The following is a 25,799-nucleotide window of genomic DNA, read 5'->3' as shown; positions in this document are numbered from 1 at the left end:
TGAGCTAAAAAGGGGAATTGATTTTCTCAAATATTCTGAGGTCTTCAAAATGTGACTTTTAAATGGGCAGTGCAGTAGAACCAGAGTCCTGTTTACTAACCAACTTGATTATGTTGTTACACCTGCCATCAGTGCATAAGTGATCTCTCAAAGCAATTCAACCTGGGTTGGCCTTTTCACCTTCCTGCAAGGTGTATGTGTACCTTCCCTTTCTGCTTTATTTCAAATTCGTATCATGTTTTATAAGGCATAGGTTGCTTGTGTGAAAATTGTGAATAATTGTCAGCTGTCAGCTGATCAGGAGCCTTGTAAACAGGCTGGGTTTGTAAGCAGACTATGGAATTTTGCACTTTAGAAGCAGCATGACAAGAAGGGATTTTAAATGGCACACACAGCACAGTCATGTTGTCACCCAACCTAAGGATGATACATCCATCTGCTACAGGATACTGTGGAAAAGCAGACTTGGAAAAAATGCCTGGTTAACTCTACAGCTGGCACTCGGGAAGTTCCAGACTCAGTGCAGCCAACAGCTGGGAAGGGAGCAGAAACACACCATGGCCAAAGTCCAGGAGAGTAGGGGTGCACCAACCCACCATCCTGGGTAGTTTGGCATTTTATCTATTCCACACAGCTTAGTGTTGCTCTGAATGTGAAAACTACTAATTCATCAGGCAACAACGAAGTGTCTCCCATTAGGAAAAGATAAAATGAAACCTGTTAGGCCAGTCCTGACTGCTCACCCAGAAACCAAGCTGCAGGTTCACAAGTCACACAGCAAGCTAACTCGGGCTGCTTGTGCATTCTATCCAAAAGAGCACTATAAAACAACAGAGCTGTTGCTGCTACATTAGTGACTAATATTAGCTCCACTACATGAGGAATTACTGGGAGATATCCAGCACTAGTCTAGGCTGTGCCAATGGGAAGTCAAGAGTTCAAGTATGTACATATCTTTCATAGCTGTCAGTCTTCTGCACAGTAAACTGCTCAGCTCTGGGCCAAAGCTCCAACTCCTTCAATAGCAGGTCAGGGAACTGTGTTTCATGTGGTAACTTGGCAAAATGTATTTTCCTGTGAATCTGTAAAACTCTCACTGTATTGTACTGAGGTGCATTATCCACACTGAAGTTCCAGGGTGGCGGTTGTCTGGTTCAGTAACACTCCACAGTGTAAGGAAAAATGCAGCATGTGCACAGCTTTAACCTATGCAAACGTGTCATGCACTTCACTTGCATTTGGCAAGACCGGCTGTTTTTGTACTCTGGGACAAACAGTGTGTGGAAGAGCATTTGCAGCTTTTGGGGAGCTTCATACTGGGACTTACTTGGCTGTTGCTCTTCTTTTGTAACTGCAGTAACTGCACTGAAATCCCTGGCCTGGGCAGGAGGGCTTTTAACCCGACTGACAGACATAGTTCTGATGACAAAATGAGGTCCTTTACAGCTGTGGTGGTGCTGAGTGGCTTTGGCTAAGCCAGGAGCTGCAGAGCTGCCATGCTGAACGTTTGCACACCCAGCAGCTCCCAGCTGAGCACTGCTGCTGTGCTGTGGGATGCACAGGCTGCTCAGCAGGCTCAGGGGTCTCACACCCTGCTGCACATGGCACGCAGCTGTGTGAGAAGCGAGGTCAGGCCTCCCATCAGTAGTGAGTCCCTCACCCCCTCCCTCTGCTCTCTATGTAGCTCTGCTCCGTGCTTGCTCTCCCTGCCAGCCGTGAAGCAGCTCAAGAGGCAGACCCTCTGCTCCCAGCCACCTCATTGGGGTCAAGCACTGAACATTTCCTCTCCATGCTTTACAGCTTCCCTCCCCCAGCCTGCTGTTTAGTATGCAAACCAGATGTGGGTTGGGAGTTTTGCTATCCATCTGACAGCACAACTGAGGCAGCTGATTGTTGCTCAGGTCAAAAATGTAACTGCAGACAATTCATCTATACAACACACTTAGCTCTTCAGCTGCTGAACTGCCACGGACAAATGCCACTGCAGAACTGCTTTGCTTCCTACTGGATAAGCATTAGCCTCATCACTACTGAGTCTCTGGGAAGAACTACTCAACAAACGAGGAGGAAGCCAATAGCCAAAGCCTTGGCCCTCCAACAGGATCCAGATCTGATGTGCAGTATTCTGACTTCAGATTAGCTTAGGGTTTTTGGAAAGCTGCACAATGAAGTCCAAGTGATCGTAAGGCCCTGAGGCACATTTGAGTTAGAGAGGAGGAGGGAAAGATTAGCTCTCCAAGGGCCAGAAGTAATGTGCAGCCCTGGCCAGTGACACTGAGAATAGACCAGAGCTGCAGTTTAGCCCCGGTGCTGGAGTTGTTAACTCATTGGATCAGGACATGTGGAGCAGGGATATATGTCCTGACACCTAATTTTAATAATAGCTTGAAAGTGTCAGTGATAATGTCATCTCTTTAGCAGTGGGTCTGAAGATGATCCAGATGAGAGCATATTATGCCCTGTTAAAACAGCTAATTTGCATAAAACTTATGACAAGCCAAATCTTTTCAGTTCTTTTCATAAACTGGCTGAATATTCATTTTTAAGGCACTGTCCGAATGGGTTTGGTCACAGATGACTACTCAAAGCCCATTCCAAAGCTGGCATATACACCAGGGAAATAACCCAAGAATGGGGGAAAAAAGGCAACAACAAAGCACCCCATAAAAGCAACAAAATACTGCCTTCAGCCAAACCCCTCCCAATTAACGTCAGCTATAATGGTGCCAAATTCCAGCAAAACATGGGCTGGCATTTGGTTCAGTACTTACTGGCCACTTTTGTACAGGATCGGTGCAGGGCAGAGCAAAAAATCAGATTCTACTGTTTTAGGCCTTTCATCTGAAAAAAAAAAAAAAATCACATGAGCTTACTATGCTATGCAGCTTAGGTGAGGAGTTGCCATGTGAATGTGCTGTGAGGTCCCTCTGTTCTCATGCTCCTTACTGGAACCTGCAGCAAGGCAGGCCCAGGGTAAGGAACAGGGCACCCCAGAGCTGGCTGTAAACGCCAGGGGAGCCACGTTACAGGGATAATCTGAGCTACTCCAGTCAGCTCATGCTCTTCCAGAGAGAACGTTTCCTAGAATCAACACTGTCTTTGTGGAGAACACTATTAGCAGTTTCCTGATAGCTGGAAGATGAAGGTCTGTTTCTAGCTGGCTCCATCCCTGTACATTGCATTACAGGACTGTTTTATTAGCTGTGACTTGAGTGTCTTTTTCTCCAGTGTTTCTTCTGTTTTTGAATCTGATTTGCAAACCTCTTACACTTACAGAGCACCTATCTGTAAAGCACGTGAAGCACTTACTTAATAGAGCCTTTTGCCCATTACAGCATTTCTGTTCTGCAGGTGCGAGGAGGGGAGGATGGAGCTTCTTTGCCTCATGTGTTTGGTAAGCTGGGGAAAATTTGGCTCCTGCGTGCAGAACCATCTGCCCAAACTTCCCCATGGCAAGACTGTTGATTTCTGTGCAAGGACTATTTCCTGACTGTGGGGTGAGAGCAGATAAGTGATCTGCCAGATCAACTTGGAGAGGGCTCTGTCCTGCATTTCAGGAGCAGGCAGACTGACAAGCAGTTCAGGGGCAGCTGAAGGAGGAGCTGTTGGCATAAATGAGCTTTTCATATGTGCTATAATCTGCGCTGACTGCTTGGCCTAGATTTGGGGCTAGTTGTGAGGTGGGGAAGAGGGATTAGCACATTGCCATATGCTTTTGTCTTAATGGTGTGTTTCATAGATTATTTTTCTATCCCACAGCTCCATTTGGCAGGTTTCCTTTCTAGCATTTGGTAATGGTTCTTTATAAATGCAGAACGAGCAAGATGCCAAATGCATCCTTTAAAAGCAGGGGAACTGACACAGTAAGGGTGTGCTCAGAGGCTGGTCCCAAAGAGAGCCAGGTTCTCAGTGAGGGGAACTCCTCAGCAGATCCTCACCTGAGTGCTCTGAGAGGGACTGCCAGTCTCCTGTAGAGGAGACTGCAATGACAGGGGAATGATTGCCCTTCCCTTGGGACCATCTCCTTCCTCCTGCTCCAAGCACCCTGCCTATCTTCCTGTTCATCCTGGCTCCCCTTTAGGCTTCCTCTGAAGCAGGCAGTCAGAATCCAGCACTGTGTTGTAGAGAATGACCTTGTGTACTGTGGGAAGGACCACTTGAAATTTCCCCAGTTTTTTCCTGTGCTACTCCCCAGCTGCTCACTGTTGTCCATTGCTGAAGGTGTGGACCGGGGGGACGTAGAAGGCCCTGGCAAGACCCCATAGAGCAGATTGTGTTTTTATAATCAATACATCACTGTGCCATTCCCCTACCCTCATGTGCTTCAGCACACCCCTTTCTGCAGCCAAGAAAAAACAAGCAGCCCAGAGCTGTAGTTGGCAATTCTCACATCAGATGGTAGCAAGTGTTTGTGGGCAATGGGAAGCAGAGGTGACAATTGTAATGGAAACTGAAAGGAAATTTATACAAGCGGAATTGACTTACACAGGCTTCCTGCATCCAGAACTACTGAGTTATCTTGTTCTTCTGCCAAGTTATTGTAGGTATTTAACAGGCAGGAGAGACTGGCAGCCCGTTCCAGTATTTACAATATCCAGAGTAAGGAAGAAACTGCACTGGAAACACAAGTTTGATTGTGCAGGAATTTAAGACAGGCTAATACTGAAATCAGATAGTAGGCAGGGAAAAAAACAGTCATCGTTTTTCCTTCAAGTTCTTTTTTGGTTGTTTTCCAGTCTGGCTGGCTTCTAAGGAATTCTGTTTCGAGCTAGAAGTCAGATGTACTTATCCTAGTCACCCACTTGAGTTTCTGGATAGAAAAGCAAACACATACAAGCTAGAGGGGAGTGCCTGTGCAAGGTGTCATGGTCACCATCTGAAAGAGAATTGCTTTGGGCTATGGCTGCACTAAGCCCTTATGCTGGGCACACAGAGCTCACGAACCCTGACAAAATCCTCCACTGTTCTGACCTGGCCTTTTTCTGTGCTGTTCCAGGAGGAGGACTGACGTGCCCCTGAAACCCCCAGCACACCTGGCACACCACCCAGAACGGGCAGAGACCTTGCAGGAAACCAGGTAAGCGTCTCTGGGAATTGCAATGAGGTGTCTCGGCCAGGATTATTGTGCAGAAAGGGACCTCAGTCAGTACCTTGAAGCTACAGGTGTGTTCATCAGCAAACATCTGCTTGCCCAAACATCAGGAGCCAAGCAGTTCTCACCATGCTAATGCCCACAGCCAGGGGGCTGCTGACACCACTCACAGCCAATGGCACCTGGTAGCAAAATGGAACCACTGAGCAGAGTGTGAAACAACTTTGCTCCCTTTACTAATTCTCCTCCTCTTCGATGTTTCTCTCTTTCAGTTTTCACCGAGTGAGGTAATGAGAATCAAATTCAGTCACTGCCTCAGGACTACAACGGCAGGCAATGGCTAGCATCCACACTTACGGATTGTCGTGCCGTTCACTTGATAGGTGCAGGTCACACTGTCGCTCCTCCCACCCAGGGTCAAGCCGCTTCCTCTGAGAACAACCTGAAACTCCTCTGGAGGGAAAAGCAAACACACAAAATCACCAAAAGTCACTGCAGTGCTGTAAGTTACGCAGGGCAATTCCATTTAGTCTGCAATAAACAAGGCACAACAGCAATGCTTCCAACGTGAGATCTCCTTTTTTCCTGGATCCTTGTACTGAATTCTCCTTATAAATCAGCAAAGTCAGGATTTGTTCCCAAATTTTTATTGAGACAGCCCTCTGAAACTGCAAGTGGATTCCGGCTATCACCAGGATCAGCTCAGGCTCAGCTGCACAGCAAGACACAGTTTCTCAGTGAAGGAGAAATAAGAAATGTGGGACTCAGAACAAGAAGACTCCACAAATCCAGATCAGGCTCACTTGAAGTGCCAGATGAAGAAAATATTTCTCCTTAGTACTATTTCTCTGCAACTCGCCTAAGGGCCACGCTGTCTGTGAGCTGTGCAGAGGAGTGAAAAGAGTTTGTTTGTTTTTTTTTACCAGGGCTGTTGTCTTCAACCAGAGTATCCATGTTTTCACAAAAATATCCAAGTAATAGTTTGCAACTACCTTATTTTGATTGATCTCCCACTATGCAAGGATTATGAAGCTCAGAAAGAAGAAAAGACAAGTCCTTAAAATTCTGTGCAACTCATCTATTTCATTAATATATTGTCCTTGCCGCCCAAAAATGTGATCACGTGCTTTGTTCTTACACTTCACAGATTTTGGGGCAGATTTGGGACAAGTGCAGAGCAGACTCATGGGAGAGGGGCAGGTAAACACTCTCCAACTTCCATGTGCATTACCCAGGCTATGGAAGCAGGCCCTGGTGGTCATCTCCTCTGAGGAGAACAAGAAGCCAACAGAGAAATCCAATGTTTCTTTAATTTCTTGACGACTTAAGTTAGGGATGTTTTTTTCTAAAGACATGCAGTTTTCCTTTGGATAAAACAGGGAAACCACAGTCCTATAATAATTGAATAGTATATTGTAATTATAAAACCTTACCTCCTACACAGACACTGGATGGCTCCAAGTACAAAATCTCCGTGCACGACTGTTTCAAAACCTATTGCAAAGGAGGAAATAGTCACAAATAGGTTTCATAGCACTAGTTCAACGAGCAATCTTAGTTTAAAGCAAATGCTTTTCCCTGGAACACACATACAGCTATAGGTTTGGTTTGCTAAGTCTGACTTGGTAGGACATTTCCTGGAGCATGTGCAGCTCCTGCACACCTGCACAGTCAAGTCTAGGAGTTCCTAAGGCTTGGCTTATTTTGTTAAATCCTGGAGAGCCTTTAAAATGTATCACGTCCAGATTCCTAACCTGATTCTCCATGAATCCCTAATGTTTAAGCCAAAAATGAATCACAAGGAGGCTGATCCAAAACCTAACCCAGTCAAAAGCAGTGTTCCAACAATGAAGGCTGTGAAGCCAAGTGCAGGTTACTGTGAGTGCTGGCACCTTGTCCCACATGAAGTGGCACAGTGACACTGCTGTTCCTGCCTGCTGTTGGACAGGGAGCTCCCTTCAGCTCTCCCTGTTGTAAGTGGTATTTTTAGCAGGTGTTCCTAAACATTCCCTGGCATCCACTCAGGTCCCTGTAATCATGTCCTCAGCAAAGTCCTGCTCCCATCCCCTCTCAGTCTCCATTGGCCAGGTCTGTGCCACTGCTGAGCTGCCCTGACTTCCTGGAATATCCCTCTGTCCTACTCTTAACTCCTGCCTCCCTCTCACTAGAACTCTTTGCACTCTAGGATGTTTCCCAGTGATTTGTGTTGCTCCATATCTGGGCCCAGCAGAAACAATCATGTAGTCACTGTTCTGACAAGAAGCATGCCAAGCTCCAGGAAAGAGAGCATCCTGTCTCACTGAACACTTCCCATATTGCCTCTCTCCCCACAAACTTTTGTGTGCAAATTAATTTTTTAGTGCTTTAAAACCCATGTTAAATATTAAGCAGTATTTTAAAAAACCTGAGACCTTGCAGACGCTTGCATTTGGATGAGACACAGCAACAGAGATCTTAGGAAAGGATGTAGGGAGCTCAGTGCAAGCCAAGCAGTTTGTATTAGCTGAGGCTCTCAATTCCAAAAAAGGGCTTTAGCCTTTTGATTCCTATTGCAGTGTGGAGAGAAGTCTCCTGTGGCTTGTCTGGGGGCTGGGGAATATTTCATGTAACATTTTATTCCTTTGCTGTAAAAGCATGGTCAGTTTTCTCTCACTGCAGAGTCAGACAAACAGCTCAAGTAAGACTGAGACTACAGGCCCCCTTTATGTGAAGCACAGGTGCAGTAGGTGGCACAGAATTCAGTAACTTTGCTTCCAGAGAGAGAACCTTCCAAGCCCTGTCCTGGCCCCCTTTGCCCAGTGTCTGAGGAGGGGTCAGTGGTAGGAACTGGAGGTCGGGGAGAGGGGAATATAGTGTGGGACAGGACCTGGCTTCCCTTGCAAAGCAGCAGTTCTCTAATTTCATTACATCACACTCTGCTTCCAAATGCAATATAAATCAGGAAAGAACCTACATGGATATATTTAGCTACCTTTGGATTTAAGAACTGGGACAGGCAAACACAACAATCCCAACTGAGCAAATATGTTGTAGATAAAATGATCAGTAACCTTGAAAAAAAGCCAATTTCAATACAGGGGTCAGGATACACTGATTTCCTGCATGGAATCCATTTTCATATACGCTCTTGGCTAAATCAGAAAATACTGGGTCTTAATACTACTCCTAGAAATAACTGCTTCGACAATAATTCTTCATAATTTTTATTATTGCCATCCTCTGCTTAGCTTAAGCAAGCTGCACTGTTCTGAGACCCTCTCTTTGCAAGGGTGTTGGCCTAGTTCTACCATTTCCCACAAACAAAGCTTATGCTGGGGCAAAAAAAACCTCCAGCTACTACAATTTGGGTTTGTAAGTTTATTGGGTTCTTTTCTAATCTTCAAAAAGCCTCTTAATGGTCCACACTTGGAAAAAAAAAAAGGATAATGGTAGAGAAATCTGCCTTTTTCCCAAAAGCCCCTCCCTTCAACAATCAAGTTAGCTTAAAAAGCAGACATCAAACCTGGTAAAGGACTAACTGGATTCAGGTGCAGCCAATCAGAAACACATAGATACAGTTCTTTGCTTGACCTCTGCTTCTGCTCTGGGCTCCCCTCCACACTTCCTCTGTTGAGGACTGAGTTTTCCCACAGTTAAACAAAAGCCGTCACATTCTGTGCAGGGTCAGAGCTGTCCTGAGCACCAGCCCTGTGTATGGTTTGGTTCCCAAGGATTCTGCCACCACCATGGAAAACTGAGAATATTTTCAATATAGCAATTACTGCCTGTGCTTTCATGTGTGGGGGAAATGAACATATTTGCACATCTTAGAACGAGGAACAGAAACTTGACTCCTTTCTTTATTCCCACTTACTCTTCTCTGTTTTCATCTTTTTTCCCTTTCCATCCAAGCTATTCCTTCCAGCCAGCACAGTGCACTCCAGCACTCCAATACAAAGTTTATTTCCCCTGGGGAGGACTGCTGTGAAGGAATCTTACCCATTTCCCCTGATCCATGTGCATTATTTAACATGCCTTCACACCCCTGTCCTTTAGAAATTAAAACTAACTTTGCAGTGCACATCAGGATAGTTTAAAGTCAGTAAGACCAAAAACCTATACAATGTTCCCTCTTTTCCAGTTCAGGAAAATCCAAGATACTGCAAATTCACTATTTAGAAACCTACTGCCCACAAGAAAAGTTGAAATAATAACTCCTTAAGGCCATGCCTGGATAGGATAGTTAAGAACTCTGCTGACATAAAATAAATTCAGATAAGACAAATTACCTTAGTTTAATAGCATGCAAGGAGAGATTCTGAGAATTGATGTAATCTACTTCGTCTCCAGCAGTCCACACTAAGTATAGGACTCTGTTCCCAGCCTCACAAAGGCTTTCCTCTCATTCCCTGCCCTCCCCCTCCTCCCAGCACTGGCTGGCCCAGGGAGAACCAATTCGCCACAAACCCAAGTACAAAACAGAGCAGAAACCTGTCAGCCTTTGTCCTGCTGTCTTGCAGCTTCACAAGTGGAGAGCTGTGCTAATACTTATGGGTGTCCTTCACCTTCTGAGGTGACCTGTGCAGTGCAGGACTGGCTCTAGCTGGAACCAGGGCCAATCAGGTAGAGTGACCACAGCTGTGAGATCATTAACAAAGGTATGGCTGCTGGGACAAGGAAAGGCAGAGTTCTGCTCTTTGGTGCTTAGTCTTTAAGAAAATGAGACATGGAATCCAGGCCCCAAACATCCACTTGTTCATCAACAGCACAACAGAGTGCTGAGGAGATTTTTCTGTACATTCTCCATGTACAGGACTTGTTACACTGCTGCAGCAGCAGCAACCAAGCATCTCAGGCTTTAAACCCTCGTGGCTTTTAGGGGCAGTTCTTAGAGCAGCCAGCACAAGAAGCAGTGGCATGAGTGCATTTATGCTCCGTGCTGACTCTGCAGCCAGGCACTGCTCCACAGGGATGGCTGGATGCAGGGCAGCCTCCCACCCCTTCTGTGAAATCCCTTCTTACGGCTTTGAGTGGAGCTGTTCAGTTTCTATAGCATCTCTCAGTAAAGCAAGTGAATCGTTTCAGACATTCTGAGAGCAGAAGTTACCAGAAGAGAGACATCCAAGATACCCAGGGGCACTCAGAAGCCAACCCACCCTTGACGCAAACTCACTGACACACGTTGGGTCCTACCTGCCCAAACAAGCTTTTCTTTGCTGGAAGGGTCACTTGTCAGTCACCTGCTGGGCTCCCAACTGGGGCTGTGAGCTTTAAACCACCTGTCTCCAGGCTATCTCAGTGGCTTATGAGTAAGTACACATGTAAATCTTCTTTAAACAGTAGTAGGAAGTTCATTTATCAGCTCTACTCATCCATTACCAAAAGCCTTACTGGCTTTTCCATGTGGCCCCACTTTTCATCTCATGCATTTCCCCAGACCAACCTGACTGTCAATGAGTACTTTAAATCCATATCCATCCTCATGGCTTTCTATGCGCTTCCCACTAGAAGGTTCCTGAAGGCTCACACAAACTTCAGTTCATCATTTCTACAGCAATGAATTCCCACTTTTGTCAGCACTAATGTTTCCTCCCACTAGACCTGTCGGAGAAACACTGCCTGTTTCTGACCTGCAGGTGTCTGAACTGATGACACATGGGAGTTGTGTCAGCTCTGAGCTGCAGGAACACCCCACACCCAAATTCTGACATCAGCACTGAAAGGGCACAAGTCCCGGCAGCATGCTGCACAAAGGCAGCCAGCTAACAGGCTGACATCAAGCTCCTCACTGCTCATGGTCTTTGCAAACTCCACCTCTGTTTATCCATCTTGCCTTGTCAGAGATCTTTCCCCTGCTTTATGCAATGTTTCTTCTAGTGGAAAATGTGCTTTGTGGATCTTCCAGGAGCTCTTTAGCCTGTCACAGACCAGGCCTGGCTCTGCCTGGACTCTTTTTTCACTCTCGCTGCTGCCTCTTACAAGTTCTCATGGTTTAACAGCAAAGCAGGATGGCTCCTGCAGCTTTTTGAGTATTTAGCCTGCCCTAACCTCAGCACATGCTGTGGAGCAGAGCTGTACCAGGCAGCAGGTAGGAACAACAAATCTCCCTTCCAGGACTCTAAGGAAGGTTGTGTTCCGTGAAATTGTGAAAACAATGCACAAGTAACAAGACACGAGCAGCCCAACCTTACAGAGACAATTTATAAAATACACTAAGTGTCAATTTGTCCTGCAACCTCACTCGGTTTCACGTAGCTCCGTATGCAGCTCAAAAGGTTTTGGCAGCAGGCAGCACCATAAATCATAACTTGCATGGCATCTGTTCCTGCCCAGACCTGTACACTGCGTACAGGGTTTGGGTAGGTCATCCTCATCCTCTCACTGGATCCCTCACCGAACCACCGTAATGATCTCAAGTCCTCAGAATGCTTTCTGGCTGTGTAAAGCATTTGCCTTCTGGGACAGAGGTCAGAATAACCTGGAACTGCTGGAAGCAGACAGCTGCTGACACGTTTTGGTCACACTTGGCATGCTAATGACTCTGAACAACTATGGATTTGTAGGGCCACTAATGGCCTTTCCTCCCTATGGATCCATTCAAACTTGCACCTCTGTTTACATCAGTGCTCATCAGAAGCTGACCCCAAATCAGGCTGTTGTGATTCTGGGGGAAAGGCAGCAAGAGTCTGAACAAAAGTGTATGCCCTGTAACAGAACAAATGCATCCAACTTGCTATTTCCAGAAGCTCTTTTTAAAGAAAAGAAAATGCTCACCTTTAAAAGCTCATCTCTGTTCTGCTGCCATATGGCAAGGCTTGTGCAAAACCCACTGATAGCAAAACAGGATGGCTTTCACATTTCGTGTGTGCACAGATCACGCTCCTGTGGTTTTATCTCCTGGTCAGCACACCAAGCCTATCCCTGGAGCGCAGTCTATGGACACACTGCCAGCCAAACTGTGCCCAAAGAGTGTGCACAAGCCAGAGATGGCAGCGCAGCCCTGAGAGTCCCCTGGCATGGCAGCCTCAGAGCTGCAGGCAGTAGTAGCTTTTCTGTGCAGACTCCTTTCCTTTCCCTTCTTTCTCCCAAACATGGGGTGTGTAATTTTTTCTAGGAATGCTACAAACAGAACAGCCAGTGAGCAAAACTGTAACCTCAAGGAAAACAGAGCTAGAAACTAAACACTGTTGATGGTGTGACATGCCATGAGAAAGTGCTTTCCTTTAGTACTGTGCCAAGCTTCACCCTCAGGTAACCACAAAACCAACCTCATCAAGAGTTGGATCTCTCATCAGGATACATATTTCAACACACAGTGGTAAGCACGCTCATGTAGTTGTCACTGCAACACATGGATCATCAGTGTGATAAATTCATGGCGAGTGGGGGGCAGTAATGGAAGGTGATGTCTGAGAGGGCCCTGATAACACAGAATGTTTAAATCTACCTTGAGCATTCTGTGCCTCAGCTGGATCTGTGCATGCAGGCAAAGTCTCAACAACTGCCAGCTGTGGGCCTTTTCTTGATGAGACATTGCTGCAACTTTGGGCTCCAGGCTGAGCTTCTCAGAACCTGGTGCAGGGCAGCTATTTAAATGGTAGGCAACAGCAGGGCTCCTGTGTCCACAGGTGGAGCAGGGCATGTGGATGGGCTCCAGAAGCTCATGTCAGAGCTGGAGAAAGCTGCCCCAGCCTACAGAACACTCCTCTGGAGCGAGGCTATTCTCTGGAGAGTTAATCTCTTCTGGAACCCCATCCCATCTTGGGGCTGTGGAGCTCTCAAAGCAATGGATAATGAAGGCAGAGTTGTGCTGGTACTGGGTTAGCCATGTCCAGCTGAGCTCACCCAGGTGCTTGTTTTAGTTCCTAAAACTATTCTGCTTCATTCCTTCCAATTGGCTGAATCAGGACTGGGCTTACCCCATGTTTCCATGTGGGTTTGTTTTTCTATGAGTCACTTAGAAGTATTACTGGCAGCTTGCTTCCTTTTTTTCTTTTGAACTCAAAACTATTTTTTTTCCACTACTGCTAAGACAGTAAAAAGGAAAGAGAAGTGAAGCAGGAGGTGTTTAATTGGTTTGCTGGACTCACTGGTTTTGTTCTGGAGAATGAAATGCTGACTGTGTACTGAGCAGGAATTTTTGTGCTGAATTCATTGAGACTCTTATGGCATGTACAGTCAATGTGTGTGAAATCAGGATGATGAAGAATTTAAGGTGTATCTAGGCTGGCATTGTCACAGGTTTCTCATTCATGAGCTGTTGCTTTTGTCATGTAAATAGGACTTGTCCCCCCTAACAGTGTGGCAGAATTAGGTTTTAACAAAAAAAAGATCTGGAGTAGGTTATAAGAGGAAATAAATTTAAGTAGAGCTCTTGATTTTTGTGATTACACTCGAGAAACCTTAGTCAGACTTTTTTAGTGAAAAGCACCTCCACAGCCCACCTGAGGCTCTGGACAGGCTAGCCTGTCCATATAGCACATAATGTTTGAGCTCCCTGAATTGAACTGTTTCCAAAGTGAAGCCTTTCATTCTTTCTAGCATTGGTTTCACACCACGTGCCACTGCCGTGCTCAAGCAAGCTCTGTCATTTCTTTCCCCAGTGCCAATATGTGCGGAAAAGCACGAGGCAGCAGGACCACCTTGCACTAGACGGAGGGCAATCGATTCAGGGTGACTGGAAATGAAACACATGCCTTTCAAGGAAACACCATTTTGGTGCTTCTCTCCCACAGAGTCAGAGCAGGAACTGCAGCAGTCACTATCCCATGGGTCCTACCTTTCTGTGCTGGAAACACCTGTGCTCGTGACCACACCTCACTGCCAAGCCTGGCTTGCTCCCCGCTGCTGCTTGGCAGTGCCATGGACAAAGAGCGAGGGGAAGGGGAAGGCTGCTACCCTGTCCCCTATCTAAGTGAAAAAAATCCCTGAGACATATGGTCTTGCATAAAATCACCACCCGAGTGAAGCCTGGTGCGGTGTTAGGTTAGTGAGAATATTCTAATTACACCAATGCTGAGCAGCACCTCATTGGCAGCCACTGAGGAAAGCAAATGGAGATGACAAAACTCCGGGTCACGAGATGCGTTTTTTAACAGCATCAGAACCTTTACCCCCAAATTACTAAAAACAGCCCTATACCCATTACTCACCAAGTACAGTAACTAGGAATCAAGACAAACTGTTACTTTCCATAACAGGAAAAAAGCGGTTTGGGCCATTTATTTTTTTTCTAATTAGTAAGAGAAGTCTGGCTCAAAGAAACTTCTCACTGAGGAGCGGCTGGATTTCATTTGGACCTGTGATTGCTTCCTTTAGAGGCAGTTGTACAGCATCTCTTATGTAAGAGAGCTGGCTGACAAGTCCCATCCCAATCACGGGGCACAGGCACGCTCACTCTAAGCGGAGCCGTGTCAGTGCCAGTGCTGGCTTATCAAGCTCACTGTGCTCCAGGAGAACATTATATGGTTTGTAATATGTCACAGAATGTCAAATTGAGGGCTGCACGGCACTGAAGGGTAGAGCAGAAAGCATTCTATTCCAGGCCATTGATTCCTTTTAACAACTACATGCAGTAATTCCCAAAACTATCTCCTCAGTCTCAATCACATGGAAAACATAGCACAGTGTTAGTTCTGAACCTTGCACCCAGGGCAGCTCGAAGATTAGACTGACCAAGGGGATTAAATAAGATGACTGATTTAATCAGAATAATTCTTTTAATGATAACTTGCTGCATTTCTCCTCCCCCCACCTCCTTAAAGGTCTAATAGTTTGCTTCCTGGATTCCCAGTGCATAAACTGAGCATATTTTCTTCCTACAGGAAATGATCCAATTAAGTTGATGTATAATTGATAATGAACCGTTTAAGCTGATTTTGGCCTTGAAAAATCTTAACCGCGTCCAGTCAGCTGGCTGACCCCTCCTTCATCTGAGGTGGAGGGACAGCAGCTAGGGAAAGGGAAGGAGCAGGCTGAGCACACCGCCCAAGGAAGTGCAGGGAGGCAGCCTAGCTCCAGGGAGCTTCATAGGCTGGACAGCAGTAGGGACTCCTTCAAAATCATGTAGTCCCTGATTGCTGCTCAGTACCCAGGCTGCAGCCTGGCCCTTGAGACAGCAGGGTTTGGACAGCAGAGCTTGGTAAGCAGTCACGTTGGAGACATGGAACCAGTGTTCTCTGGTGTCTATCCCTGGAGCACCACTGTGCCAGTGGGGCAGTTCCCACTCTCACTAAACACAAATTCAGATCCCTTACAGCAGGTACCAGCGGCAGATGCTGTTGGAGTCCTGTGAGTTCAGCAATTCACCCTCCCCCAGTGCCAAAGGCAGGTCAGCCTGAGGAAGTGCTGCTGACAGCACAGCTGGAAAAGAAGGCATCAGATTCATGGGGAGAGGCTGGAGCACATCTTTGGGAAACCAAGGCAGTAAGTTTTATAAACATAAAAGGCTAAAATTGTTCCTTGCATGAGTACCTCTCGCCTACCTCAACAAAATGGACTCCCTGTCGCTAGACTTGGGTTTTGTCCCTGCCTGGGCACCAAGTGTCTGTCCAGTATGGCTTGGGGGCTTTCCTCCCCGCTGACTTTGTGTACGCAGGCACAGGTCTGCCCGTCACCAAGCTCTGTCAGCAGCCCCCGGGGCCCCTCTGCCCTGTGTGTGCTGAGCAGTGGGCACAGGCAGGTGACAGGAGTGTCCCCACGCTGCAGCTGAGAGGTGACTCGGTGAGTGCCACTGCCATGGCTCCCTGCAGGCCCTGCTGCACTGCCTGTCACCAAGCCCTGGAACCCCAAAGCAGCAACGCACTGCCAGGCACAGCCAGTGACTCAGGAGTTGTGCAGCTGACACGGAAACCCCCAGGATATTCCACAGATATCCCTCACTGCTGTCCGTGTGGATCACAATGTCAGAGGGGTTTTGCTGACTGCTCTCTGCAACAGGAGCAGACTTCCCTCCATCACCCACAGAGTTTTACTGGAGACAATTTATACTTTCATAGCAGAGAATTTGTATTTTTATAGTGCTTCCTGCTTATACCCCTTTAGCCAGAGTTTGACACTGGGTAAATCCAGGTTTTCTTAAGGACCTTGTGTGCTTTTAATCCTTTGCTTTCCCGGATGCACTCCTTGGGTGGGTCTAAGTCAGTCCACATCAACCTGGGAGTTTGTACCCTGCAAACCCTGAGGTCTTCTGTCCCCTGGTCACCCCTTCACCAGGAGGCAGATCCTCCAGTATCCCAATGTGCAACTTTTCCTGGACGAACTGACATGCTGAGACCCTATGCCTCAGCATAGGGTCTTTCCCCAAGAGGATCAGCCAGCTTGGAGAGAATTTTGCTTCAATTTACAATACTCTGGGTGGTGCAACTACTCAGTTCACACAATTTGTTTTTTGGGGTTTTTTTGTCCATTATGTTTAACAATGGGTTTCCCATGTAAAACAAACAAAAAACCCTGAGCACCTGTAAAATGAACAAGCAGAAGGAGATTTTACCAATTCTATTTCTATTCCTTTCCAGGTAGAATTTTTAAGAAATTTTGTAACACTGAAAGATAAAACAACTCTAGGCTGACCCTCTTTTGAACTACTTCCTCTAAAGTTCTGATGTATCAGTTCCTGTAGTCTGGTAACTTTCTGTGGTGTTTCCTAAGAACAAAATACATTTTAACTTCCTGCATGAAGTGCTGTCAACTTATTTCAGTATAAAAATGTGTTTGTCTACTTAGAGATGTCATACACTCTAATAATGTTACTTAAGTGAGTCCCCTTAATGTAACTTTTCAAGGTACCAGCCTTGTCCAATTTTGCCTGCAGAGACAACCAGACAACTTTCACTCACCAACCAGCAGGACTTGAGTTTAATTATCTAGTACTGTTCTGCTACATGGTGACAGAAACTGTGCTCTCCCAAAGCCTTCCCCGTCCTGGCTCACTCATAAGGCTACACTCCGTGTAATAATCAGACAAAGTCCATCAGCAACTGTTCCTGAGAGTGCAGTAACTTGCCTTCAGCATTTTGCTTTTAAGCTCTAGAGTTGTGCTCAGATTTATTCACTCTGGCAATGCTGTTTAGTTATGACCTTGTAAGCTAGGTATGAGCAATGCTTGCAGAGCAGGAAATCTTGCAAAGCAGCCCACTCTTCACAGGTCTGCACAGACTTTCACAATTGGTAGTGGATGTTGTTCAGCAGAAACACAATGGCACGGAGGTGCTTCAACCCCTCTCACTTACCTAGGATTTTATCAGACCCTATGGCAAAACATGGTGCAAGCACTCCAGCATCTAAGCCAAGGTAACTCTAAATATTCATCTTGACTATCTTGAATCTTAATCCCTAGTCATGATTAAACAGACATTGTGTATCTGTGCACAGAAAATATATTGGAATACTTGCTTATACTGAAAGCAACTGCAGGAGCAGGTACTACAGATAGTATACCATTGTTGGTGTTAAAAAAAAAAGGTGAAGACTTTTAGCACAGACTAACTGTTCGGCTCTCCTGGAATACAGTACAAATACAACAGGATAGCAGCTAAATAGTCCCATATCAGTAGTAGAGCCTTCTGCATCACCTACTCAGCAGCTCTGGGTTGTAGTTTTGCTCAGAGGTTTCAATTGCTGGGTTGTTACCATTCCTGAAGACAATGTTTTTTCTGAACAGAAATCGTTCAACAACATTCACAGAGGGTTTCACAACTGTACTTTTGACTCTGTACTTTGAGCAATACTGCTGCATATTTGTGACTTACCTCCTTTTCAAAAGGAGTTCAAAACTGGCTTTCCCCTTTATATGAGATTCTCTGAGTCTGTATTCTCTAGCTAACTTGCAAACTGAAATGAATTTATAGTAGTGACTAAAAAGAAAAACTGTCTATTTCATGTTCAATTAGATCTACTTATCAATGCTATAATGTTATGAGAACAAATTGTCACAGTCACTCCAAACCCCTGCAAAGAAAACTAAGTATTAACTACAACATGCCAAAATATCCTATTTATATTGCCACCACACATGCACTACAAAAACATCCCCCCCACACAAAATCCCAACCAACCAGGAGCCCTACTATGATCCTTCCATCCATGCTCTGTGGTAAAAGCTGAGTGTTGACATGCCCAGTGGCTGGGCTGTAAATAAAGCCTGACCCAACTCAGGAGCTCAGCATGCAGAAGCAGACCTTGCATGTGTGCTGGAGAACAGTGTTCATCGGTTTGCTTCTCCTGCTAAGCTGTTACCTTGAAACAAAGCACTGCCCTTCTGTGGGTCTACTCCTGTCCTACAGCAATGATATGCCCAAATCTGGGATTTTTACAGCCAGCTTTTTCATAAGTATCAGAGGAAGCTAGATTGAGGCTTGTGCAAACACCATCTGCCATATCTTATCTGAAAAGCTTCCCTCCCTGCTGACACACAAGTGAAGGTGCTTTAAAGTTCCTGGGAGATATAGATGGGGCAGGCTGGCACTACTACTAGCCAGAGACTGCCCAAAAACACCTTGGCTGAGAATGCAGGTGATGGGAGACCCCCTAGCTCATGCTAATCTTCCATGTGTTTGAATGACAGACGCTTCACGTTGAGCTCCTCAGAGACCTCAGGCAATCGTAGTTGTGCTGCTTGCTCAAAGGACCAGAGGAGTGCGGAGCCCTGACCCCTCAGAAGGTGCCCACCTGCAGGCCAGTGACACTCCCTAGAGGGAAAACACCAAACCCCAATGTCTTTACTACTCTATCCCCAACACAGTTATTTAACACAGTTTGTAAAGCAGTATCCTTGGAAATATAACACCATCAGCTGGGCTTAAACATTCAGCTCTTATAAATATGCCCAGCACCGGCACTTCAATCATTCACACCAGCAGCATGGCTGAATCCTCTAAGTCCTTCAAAGGGCACAGAATGGCATTTTAAATAGTAAAGGTTTTAGGCAGTACCACATGTGCTGCACTGTCTTTTCAGGAGAATAAATGTCAATGCATTAAAAGATTGATTACCTTTCTTTAGAAAGCTCAAGGAAGATTCTGGAACTACATTTACTTTAAGTAACAAGATAAGTAAGTTGTTGCATTACAGCATTCACAAAAACCACACTGCTCAAGGGAAGTGATAAATTCATGACTGTGTAGTTTCCTGTATGTGAGTAGTATCCTTTTGTTATTTAAAAAAAGAAAAGGAAAGGGAAATGAATGATAGTGGGCTCTCTCAGAAAAAGGATTTCATTATTGCTTTTGACTTCTGCCATTAAGCCTGTTTGCACTGTGCTGCCTACATGCAGCAGCACTGTTAAACTTGGATAAAAGACACAGCCTTCAGTCTAAAATGAGATAAATTTTGTGTCTACAACCACCGGTGTCTTAATATACAGCTAAAACAGTGTCAAGCCACTGATCACAACCTAAATGTTTCTCTTTGATCCCTTCCAGCAAACCACAGTAATCAGCTGAATGGCCTCATCTCACCAACGGGAGTTTCTCATGCCGTGCTGAAAACTGGAACTGAGTCTTACCACTTAACTGGGATAACAAGTGAGTAAAGTCATGGGTTTAAAAAGCTTATCTCTGGATGTAAAGGTTTGGGTGATTCCTAAATTGCACTTATTCCCCAGATTTTAAGCAGTTGTTCTCTAGTCTCCCAGAGTAACAGTGTCCGTTTTTTCCAGACTAAACTCAAAAGCAGTCATGTATTAGAGCACCCCCGAAGTTCCCACATGAACTCCCTTCTCCTTGTGAGGAGTTCCCAAATTCTACACGAGATCTGAGCATGAATAACTGCAGGAGGCACAAGCACTGCTGATTTACAGAATAGCAACTCTAAGGTAATGGGGAGCTAGACTTCATCTACTGCAATTCCTGCCTTAGGAACCACTTCTGCCAAGAAGAGTATGCGGACTGGAGAGTATGCTCTAATCCTGAGGAAATGCAAAACTCATTGCCTGGTACTCACAGAATTGATTATCCCCTTAAGCGCTTGGAATCCTCCAGTGACAGGGAAGACTTGCTCTTTCACGTCAGCAATTCTTTCCAGCTTTGGAGAGAAAATGCATGCAAACACATGAGTCATCTGGCAAACTGAATTCCTCACACTGCTTTACACCCTTAACATTTGAGTGGATGTCTAAAAGCAGCCCCCATCACCTCTGTGAGAAGGAAACTTTAGCACTCTCTCACGGCTGAGTGTCTTCTAACTGGAGCACTTACCACAGCCAACTGCAGCTAACAAAATGGTAGCTCATCATCGTGGCGAGCACCACACTGAAGATACCTTCCAGGGCCTGTATCTTGGCAGTGATTTTGTACCTCTGTCCAGAATTACTTTCCCTGTTTGCTCTGCCTTTCACTAAAACCCTCTCTCTGCATCTTCTGCAGGAAGAAGCCTCTCGTGTACCTCTCCACTGAAGCCACTTTGACAGAACAGGAGTAGCTACAGCCTTCAGTGGGACACATAAACTCTAGAGCTTTTCAATGAAGGACATGAATCCCATGTTCTTTTCCTTATCCCAAGACTGTTACATATACGCCGCTTGAATCTTGTCCACAGCTCCTCTGTTCATGTGATCAGTACCCTGACCAGGTTGCCATTCCAATGACAGGGGCTTGCCTGCACGCTCTTGCTGGCAGCTCCCAGCGAACCAGGGCATTTCCAACAGGTCTCCTTGGCAGTGAGCATGACACCTACATGTTCTGTTTATCTACATACACATCTGAGTGTGTTTCCTGAGCCAGAGAAGACATTATGCTGCCTAATGTAAGTAAAATTAAATTTCCATACTACTTAACATTAACTCTGTAAAATCCTGGGTTGAGGTACCGCCTAGTGCTCTAAAACAGTAAAGTTCTTATTCTTACCTGTTCTTGTTCAAAATCCTGGACACCAACACAGTAAACTCTCGCTCCTAGCTCTCTGGATTTCCTTGCCTATGGCAAGACAGAACAGAGAAATAAGCATTTTTTAATTGAACAGGCAGCATCCAAACTCTGCAGAGCATGGCATGTACCTGCAGCTTGTGCTCACCTCTTTCTCTGCGTACAAGGGAATCTGCCCGTCCAGCTTGCCATCGGTCAGTGCAATGATGATACTAGAGAACCGCGAGGCTCCTTGCTTCGCAATTTGCATATTGGCCTGAAAGCAGCAAATTTAATTATCCACCTTTAAAAACTACACCCAAACTTTTAACCATGATGCATCTTCTAAGCATCTAATACAACATCTGAAATAACAGCCTCATCCTCAAACCTCTCTCTCATGACAATCCTCCTCTGCCTGCCTTGAACTCACTACCGGCAGGGAAACCCTTCCTCAGTCCTTCCCAGCCACTACTGAGCCCATCTCCAAAGCACTGGGGTCACTGACCAACATGCAGTTCTTCCAGGACTGATCTCCTCAAATCCACTGTTAGGATTTCATTTACTATCTCCCAGATTTCAAATACAGTCAGTAGGTTCCAAGATATAAAAATAATGGCTTATTTTTTTTTTTTAATAGCAACAAAATTCTCTTTGCCTGGCTTTTCAGTACACAGATCCTGGTTATAAACATGGCTCCACAGTCACCGGGGAAGAACTGATTTGTCTGTAACAAGGAAAGCTTAGATCTTCACCTTCAGGGCCAGGGCTTTCATCAAAAGTACATTATTTGAACAAAGAAAAATACAAGCAGCTGGGAAGTCCATAATTAAGAGAGTCCAAAATGAAGAGTATTTGTCTCCCAGACACTGCTCTGTGCAGTAAGCTCTCCCCAAGGAGAGCGCTCTGGAATGCACAGGCAGGCTGCAGCCCTGCCAAGCTGTATGACTATTTACCATGTCACTGAGATGCTGGGTGAGCTCTGAGATCCACAGCATAGACCCATGCTCTCAGAGAAGGGGCAAGTCAGGTAAGTTCCGTGTGGCCAATTGCTTTGATGGTTAGTCATCTTCTGCATGGCATTTGCAGAGTGTCTAGGCAACTCCAGGACCATTCAGGCAACCAGAAAGATTTGAGCATGAGGTGTACAATCAATCTATTTATGTTACAGGTTGTTACTCAAAGGGTGAGAACAGAGGATGTGTTGATTGCAAGAAGATGAGCAAAACCTACCTGTTTTAGTCCTTCATGTATGTATGTCTCACCTGCTGGTATCACCTCCTCCAGATCCTTTAGACCTTTCTTGATTTTCTCTCTGCGAAAGAAAATAAAGGTAAGAGACTGTTTGTGTGACCTGAAGTGTGGAAAGGGTGTAATTTACCAATTGAAAAACAGAATTTGTCCTCGAAGAGAACTGAAATGAAAAGCTGTAAATTAGGGCCATTAGCTAGGATCTCACATGGAGGCAGACTGTGTACTCATGGCAGAAGTGGTACTGTGGGAACAGGTATTTCAGACCTATCTGACACAATATGCCTCAGAGAGTCAAAAAGCCAGAATCAAGGAAAATGTTCAGGCGGAGCAGATATTGCCAAGAGGTGGCAAAGCCTCAGCATTATACAGCTCAGTGGAAATTCTTTTGCATTAGGTCTACTTTGCTACTTTAAAACAACTTTGCTTCCAATCACACTGCAAAGAAGAAATCCTCTGAAATATCAGCTCTATTTCAGCAGAAGTCTTCCAGACCAATACGAAGGAATTAAATCACATAGAACTGGACTTCAATAATTAAAACCTTTGCCCTGATGAAAAAAATCAATAGGCACCTTTTGTGCCCATGGGAAAAGAGTAGGATTTGAAGACAGGTTTTTTGACTGTCACAATCTTTTTGTGTGACTTTCCATAAGACATCCCACTCAGGTCCACAGCTCATTTAAATTTAACGGGAGAATACATCTGCACCATGATTTTTCACGAGCAGCACAGCAGATCCACCTGCAAGATGCTCACTAACTCTGGAGCTGAAAGGGGAGAAGTCTATAGACTGCAGCACAGGAATTATTTCCAGTGAAATCAGCACAAGTGGGGGCAACAAAGGCGGAGAGACTACTGAAAGAATCAAATCCAAAGGGTCTTCAGTATTCTGCAAACATGGTTTCAGCCAAGTCCATCGGATGTCATGCTAGGAAAGGATAAGCAAAAACTAAGAAGGGGAAAAATTTGGGCCAGAATATATAGAACACTGTGACAAATGCAGGTGAGAAAGAGGAACCCAGCAGGGGTGAGGAGATGGAGGGAAAATACATCGCGGGATGCGTGAAAGCTTTCCTTAGGCCAGACCAAATGAGAAAGAATGCATATGCCACACTGCCTGAATGCCACCCACTCGTCATTTGTTCCACGGATGGGCTTCCTCTATGTTTAGCAGCTCTGTTCCAAAGTACAATCCATTGCTGGAATAAGCTCCCCATCACAGGATCCACTGATACAACCCGGGAGGGGAGGGAGTAAAAGTGATATGCAGCATTGAATGTATGGAAGGGAACAAGTTATGTAAGATAATACAATCTGTTTGATCCAAATATTTTACATGCAGCATCTATAGAAACAACTTGCAAGTGATTATGTACGAACGCAGATTATAAACCACAGAGTTGGTGCTTGCCAGAAATGAGTGGCAGCACATCACAGGCGTTAGTGCTTTGCTGCCAAGAAACAAGCAGCAACTCAAGTCCCAGTTTTCTGAAACAGATTTCATTTTGCAAAAATAGCTTTTGTACAATCAGTTCAGTTTTATTTATCTGCCATGTCTTGTGACCCGGTCACACAGCAATCTCTGGTGTTGCCAGGCCTCTGCCTACGAGGTGTTCCATGAAAATCTTTGGTAGCATGAGCTTTTTTAGCTTCGTTTAATCAGGCACCATCTCTTGCCCTCAGGGCACAGCTGCACTAGACAGACCCAGCCAGATGTGAACTAGCTCCCGGCATTCTCCAAGCAGGTCTTGGTCTGGATGTCAGAAGGTCAGGGTGGCTACAGGACTTAAGGCCCCAGAACCAGCAGGAGAGGTGGGCTCCACTCCAAAACTCACCCCTGGCTGGTTTGAAGGCCGGGCACAGGAGCTCGTGCCAGCCTGTGCTGTCCTGCACAAGGGGACTCAGCAGCCACCCAGCCACAGCACTCAGGACCCCCATTCTGCTCCTCAGTGCTCTCACAGCTTCCCCTTCTCTAGTTTCTGTAAGGCTGTTTCCCACGGAAATCCCCGGGGAAGTTCTGCTTGTGTAACTCATCTGTACCACGACAGCCTAGGCTCAGCCCAGGCGTGTGGACACCCCACATTACAGCCTGGGAACACTAACGAAGGCTGAGGGCCACTGCCTTCGTGTGGCAAGTCAGAAAAGGGAGAGAGGTGGAAGAGGCAAATGGCATCAGCAACTTGCAGCCTGTCTGTGTTTGGGCTGAATAACTGCAAATTTAATATCTTTTACCCACTCAGCATATGCACTGCAGCCCATTTCTGTGTTTCAGCACAGGCACAACCAATTTTTAGTATCTACCCTGTCTATTCTCTCTCTAAGCCAGTGTAACTGCCTCAGACAGCTCTTCCAGCAGCAGCCAGGCAAGCACACTGTTAGTATCCATGCAGGTTCCAGAACGGGTGTTCCTAGCTCCTCTGAGAGGGGGACAGTAATCTGTATGTCTTCCCCCTGTGGCATTCCACCTATTGAAGTGCTGGAATCTTGAATTATATCTCAATGCGATGAGCATACGAGCACTGGCAGGAGATAGTGACTCTCACTGAGCATGTATTTACGGTGAGAAATGAGGCTGTGTGCTGCAAGGCAACGGGCTCATCCCTAACAAACAAAGGCAAACCAAAACAGGTACTTGGGGTTTGCTGCTAAGAAGGAGGTGCAGTAAACAGGAAAACACACACATGTGGCAGTGAAACCTAGAGGGGAAGTGTTCCTTGACAAAAAGAGGGGTGGCTCCATCTCTGACGAAGCGAGCTGTCGTACTGTTGGAAGGAAACCCTGCATTGAGCCTCCTCAGATGCATCGTTCGGAGTAGGCTTATGCCTTCTAGGCCTTTTTAATACTACAGAGGGTTGACTCACTTATAGTAATTACTCTGCTTCAAGCTTGGAGCCTCCCACAAGGCTCCAGATGCGAACCACATCAGTGGCTAGCTCTGCTGTACTTGATGCAGCCAGCAGAACGCACTCCCTGCAGATGGGTCTGTTTTGGCAAGCTGCCTTCAACCCAACACAGGGCAGCTCACGTGGCCAAGGCCCCAAATGTGTCCTTGCCTTACACGTCCCTGTGGAACCAGGAGAGTCAGTGCACCGCTGTGCCAGGGACAAGGACAGAAAGACATGTACCAGGCTCTCAAGCGTCCTACATTTCCACCTTCACTAACACAATCTCTCTTTGTCTCCAGCAGGAGTTTCACCCAGGCAGAGGTAGCAGGGCTCATCCTGGCCACTGGCACCAACCAGTCAGTGCTGCCAAAGCAGGCTCACAGAAACCTGGACTGCTGCTGGCCAGCTGGCCAAAAGAGAACAAAGGCAACATTGTGCCAGCTGGATGGTATTCCTGAGGGTACCCACTGTCCCAAACCACTCACTTTCCAACAGTGACCCCAAAGGTACGTGCGCCAATTTTTTATTTACCACTTATTACACAGTGTCCAGCTCACCTTCACAAACATGTGTGTCTCAAATGGCCTTTAACCAGTGTGAGAAGGCTTTTTGACCTGGATGCTGTTATTATTATATGGATTTATTAAGCTCTGTGTGTACTGTGATTAACAATGACTTCTCTTTACAGAGTTAGTCACAGCACTGCTCACACTCATAAAATATTTGGGAATTTGGGGTTTTGGTGCTATG

The 25,799-nt window shown here is 45.9% G+C and overlaps 1 protein-coding gene across 1 annotated transcript in view; it reads right to left on the bottom strand.

Annotated features, from left to right (window-relative positions):
* Nucleotides 1–25,799, bottom strand: part of ANTXR2 (ANTXR cell adhesion molecule 2) — a 76,681-nt gene that overhangs the window by 45,270 nt on the left and 5,612 nt on the right. Inside the window, exons 4-10 of the mRNA XM_056489570.1 lie at nt 22,144–22,225; nt 21,080–21,187; nt 20,914–20,982; nt 20,012–20,092; nt 6,526–6,586; nt 5,450–5,545; nt 2,772–2,841 (exon numbers count right to left, since the gene is read on the bottom strand). Coding sequence (XP_056345545.1) covers nt 2,772–2,841; nt 5,450–5,545; nt 6,526–6,586; nt 20,012–20,092; nt 20,914–20,982; nt 21,080–21,187; nt 22,144–22,225 — 567 coding nt within the window. The remainder of the gene's footprint in view (nt 1–2,771; nt 2,842–5,449; nt 5,546–6,525; nt 6,587–20,011; nt 20,093–20,913; nt 20,983–21,079; nt 21,188–22,143; nt 22,226–25,799) is intronic.

The sequence above is a fragment of the Oenanthe melanoleuca genome, chromosome 4 (assembly GCF_029582105.1).
Source record: "Oenanthe melanoleuca isolate GR-GAL-2019-014 chromosome 4, OMel1.0, whole genome shotgun sequence".
Lineage (NCBI taxonomy): Eukaryota > Metazoa > Chordata > Aves > Passeriformes > Muscicapidae > Oenanthe > Oenanthe melanoleuca.
The sequence above is the reverse complement of the archived record's forward strand: the minus strand, read 5'-3'. Positions and strand labels throughout refer to the sequence as shown.